Source organism: Culex pipiens, chromosome 3 (assembly GCF_016801865.2).
Source record: "Culex pipiens pallens isolate TS chromosome 3, TS_CPP_V2, whole genome shotgun sequence".
In the NCBI taxonomy this organism is placed as follows: Eukaryota; Metazoa; Arthropoda; class Insecta; order Diptera; family Culicidae; genus Culex; species Culex pipiens.
The window spans coordinates 112,162,264-112,166,409 of record NC_068939.1 but is presented as its reverse complement, the minus strand read 5'-3'; the positions used below and the strand labels follow the sequence as shown (position 1 = coordinate 112,166,409).

Here is a 4,146-nt window from a genome sequence, read left to right as displayed (position 1 = left end):
CACAACGCCGCTGAAAAGTAATGAGCCAATTCCACGTCAAACCAGCAAGTTCAAAACTGCAATCGAATTTGCCTGAAGTTTGGATTGGGCTTATGCTCAGGCTGATACAGCTTCTCAGAAGTTGAGTCTATGGCATGACAAACATGACGACTCCAACTCCGACTCCTCAAACAGAATATTCAAATGTACTTTTTAAAACGTGCAGTTGCTGAAACTAGTTTTTAATGGAGACGCACTAAGTTTATTTGCGCATCTACACGAAGTGTGACCCAGGTTGAAACAATTTTGAACTGGATTTTGCTGATTTAAACTGGAACTGCCCAATGTTTCGAAACCCGTTGAGCAAAGCTCTCCTGATGTTTATCATTCCTCAATTAGTCACTGACGTGCCTGCGGCTAATTCCCAGCGTAGTGGTGGGCGGCTTTTGCTTTATATTTACATAAAATGTGTGTTTTTCAGCACCGCTCTACGCGATACTAAATCCCCAAGTAGCAAGAAAAACATCGCTTTTTATTTTTTTGTTGAACAATTGCTGCATAAGCGTTTTAACACGTTGGTTATTGAACAAGTGTCATCAAAAATGATCAATTGTTCACATTTTGATTTAAAAACCATTGTTCAACATTGTTGTGTAACACAAATGCCAAGTGTAGCAACGGATTACGAATAGTTCATTTTGAAGTTTATTCTGACTTAAATGAAACATGATTGTAGAACTCGAAAAGCAAAATGACATTTGCAGACATGATGTTTCATTTCTGTTTGCTAAACATGATAACATCATAGATTTGACATGTGGCTTCGGCTTGGATTTCTCGTAAACAAGTTGTTTATGTGTGGTTTGCAAAACAAGAGAATGTAATATTTGAGTAACATGTTTCTATAGCTTGATCCACAAATTGTGTTTGTTGAAAATGGTTAGTGCAGAAGTTTAGCTGTCACAAGGTTTCGCTAAGTGTATTTTAAAATGCCAAAATTTCCGAAAAAGCTTATTACAAACGAAATTTGGCGTCGTATTAAGCGAAATGGCTCATTCCGTGTTAAGAAAAAGGCCATGATAGTGGAAGCTGCGAAGCGGGTTCCCGAAATAAACCCGAACCCGATGGAATCGACGGCAAATGGGTGGCAACAGGAAGTAGCAAACGTTTCCCAAATGGAACCAGCAATCGCCTCGTTCATGGATGTGGTTGAGGCTTCGAAAGGACACGCTGGAACAACACAAAGTGCCGAAGAGGGTCCAGCGGGTTCTAACGTGGACAGTAAAAGCTCCATGTACGAGTTCCGGGATCATTTGAAAACGTGGGCTATTACTCATCAAATTAAGCACACGGCTGTTAATTCACTATTAACTATTCTGAAGACCAATATTCCCGATAATGTACTTCCGGCTGATGCTCGGACGTTAGTAAAAACTCCAGCCAAAGTACAAATTACACACGACGACGAAATGGGAGGAGAATACTGGCATTACGGGTTGCAAAAAGTGCTCACCAAAGTACTGATGTTCAGCAAAAATCAAAGTATTACGAAAATATCTTTGATTGTAAACATTGACGGCGTACCCATCAGTAAAAGTTCGACGTCTGCATTTTGGCCAATCCTGGTCAAAATCCATGAAATGGACGAGATTGCACCTCTGGTTGTTGGGATTTTCAGTGGAATGTGTAAGAAAATTATTAATCTTTGTTGAAAATTCTTAAAAACACATCGAATCATAAAGTATACAGTACAGACTCGATTATCCAACGGCCTTGGAGGTGCCGTATTTAGTAAATTTCTTGCCAACAGGCCTTCAGATTATCGAGTATGGACTGTACTTAAAATCTATTTTGTTTTTGCTCATTTAAATGATTTTTCTATCATTTCGTTTGAATTTTTTGTTATGTTTGATAATCAATTATTAGCAAACTTCCGTAAGCCTGTTTCTGAACAAAATCATGTGTTTTTAAGTAATTTAAGAATTAACACAAATGTACACAAATTAACATAAAATATATTTCAGACAAACCTAAAGATGTCAATTCTTTTCTACGAAGATTTGTAGACGACATGAACGTGTTGCTGCAGCATGGAATTTCAATAAATAATCGCGCCATCGAAGTTACCCTAAGATGTTTTGTTTGTGACACCCCAGCTAGAGCCATGCTGAGAGGTAAACAAAGCATAATTTCATAATTATTAATTTATTCATTTGGATAACTTTTTTTTTATTTAGGTGTAATTGGGCACAACGGATACGCCTCCTGCTTGAAGTGTGTTACGGAGGGGGAGTATTGTTATTCACATGGGAAGATGATCTTTCCAGAGCTGAATGCAGCTCTACGAACCGACTCAGCATTCCGCTCCCGAACCTACGAAGGCCATCATAAACATGACTCTATCCTCGAGGAAATAACTAGACTTGACATGATTAAGGATTTCCCGATTGGTGATGCCTTGCATTTAATTGACCTTGGGATTACAAAACGGTTTTTGGTTGGTTGGAAATCCGGAATCTTGGGAAATCAGAACGCCAGATGGTCTGCCGCTCAAATTCAAGAAATCAGCAATTTTTTGAAATTATGCAAGCTGCCCAAGGAAATTCAGCGCCCTTTGCGTGGGCTAGAGAACTTACCTCGCTGGAAAGGCACAGAGTTTAGAACTTTTCTTTTATACGCAAGTATTGTTGTCGTCACCAGGGAACGAACTTAGCCACCCAGTTTTGTAAAAAGTCAAGGGTGCTGTGCTTTAGTTGTCACCTGCCCCCAGTTTTTTTCGGTGCTTGTTATAAGCACCTCAGGTTGAAGGTGCTTATTTTTCCACTGATATTTGAAGAATATTTATTCAAAATCAATTTACACAATAGCGAAATCGGTTTCCTCTCGAAAAGTGAGGTGCGATGAAGAATCTGTGCTTTTTTTAAAGTGTTGGCAAAGGTGAATAAAAATTTTGTCTATTCTCAGACGAATAAAAAAAGCCTTCCCCTGCTGTTCCAAACCCTTCTAAAGTGTTTTTTGTGCACTATTTTGATCCGTGGAAATATGAAGAAATATTTTCATTGTCTGCAGGTCAAGTATCTAAATTACGCAAATTAGGAAATTGGTAAAAAAAATAATCAAAATGGAGAAAACAAAACCAGCTTTCAAGTGTGGCCTTTTCCCCGTAATTTCACTTGTTCGATTCCTTCTTTAAAACTCTTTACAATACTTTGAAACACGACAGAATTTAAACACCAGTTTTTCATTGTAGCACCAAGCACCGCACTTGATTTTTTTAAAGTGCGGTGCTTATCAAAGTTACCTTACTTCAAGTGCAGGTTCTTATTTCCCTTCCCTGGTCGTTACAAAGTTTTTCACGTCTAAGGAGATTATTGATCACTTCCTGCACTTCTTTTGTGCCATTCAAATCTGCAGTCGTCAAAATCAATCTATTAATAACTACAAAGTAGCTCGATGCCTTATCAAAGATTTTCTGGAAGGCGTGAAAATTTTATACGGAGATCACATGTTCTGTAGTAATTTACATAGTTTAATCCACCTTGTGGACGATGTTGAACGGTTCGGCCCGTTGGGAAAATTTGACGCGTATCCGTTTGAGTCCAAGCTTTTCTGTATAAAAAATCTAATTAGGAGTGGGAATAAACCTCTTTCCCAGGTTGCGAAAAGGATTATTGAAATTCAGCAAAATGTCAATGTACTTGATACATCTGAAGAAGATCAAAGCCCACAATTAATAGCTCAGTTAGGTTCGGAAGAGGCTCCACAAGAATTAGCCACTTTAATTAATGAAAAACAACTTGAGCTGTACGCAGGGATTAAAATCAAAAACTTTTGTATAAATTCGAAGCATAACGAGGATTCTTGGATCATTTCTAAGCTAAAAAATATTTTTAAGATTACACTAGTCCTGCACGATACTGATACTGGAAATGTTCTATTGTATGGAAAGTACCTAAGCAATCAGTTCGATTTTTTTACAACACCATTAAGGTCATCATCTCTATTAATTTACGCATCAAATTTAGAATTAGGCTGTGCTAAATTACTACCTTTAAGTGATTTACTATCCAAAATGGTTTCTATAGAAACAAGGCAAAAAAGTCTTCCAAAATGCGTATTTCTGCCCTTAATTCATTCATTAATGTAAGTCATCTCAAATAAACATTG

At 37.7% G+C, this 4,146-nt stretch overlaps 1 protein-coding gene across 1 annotated transcript; it reads left to right on the top strand.

Annotated features, from left to right (window-relative positions):
* Positions 1 to 649: 649 nt before the first annotated feature.
* Positions 650 to 2,692, top strand: LOC120429047 (uncharacterized). The gene is made up of 3 exons (XM_039594189.2): positions 650 to 1,665; positions 2,004 to 2,153; positions 2,217 to 2,692. The coding sequence occupies exons 1-3, from the start codon at positions 969 to 971 to the stop codon at positions 2,690 to 2,692; spliced, it is 1,323 nt and encodes a 440-aa protein (XP_039450123.2). The 5' UTR covers positions 650 to 968.
* Positions 2,693 to 4,146: the final 1,454 nt, after the last annotated feature.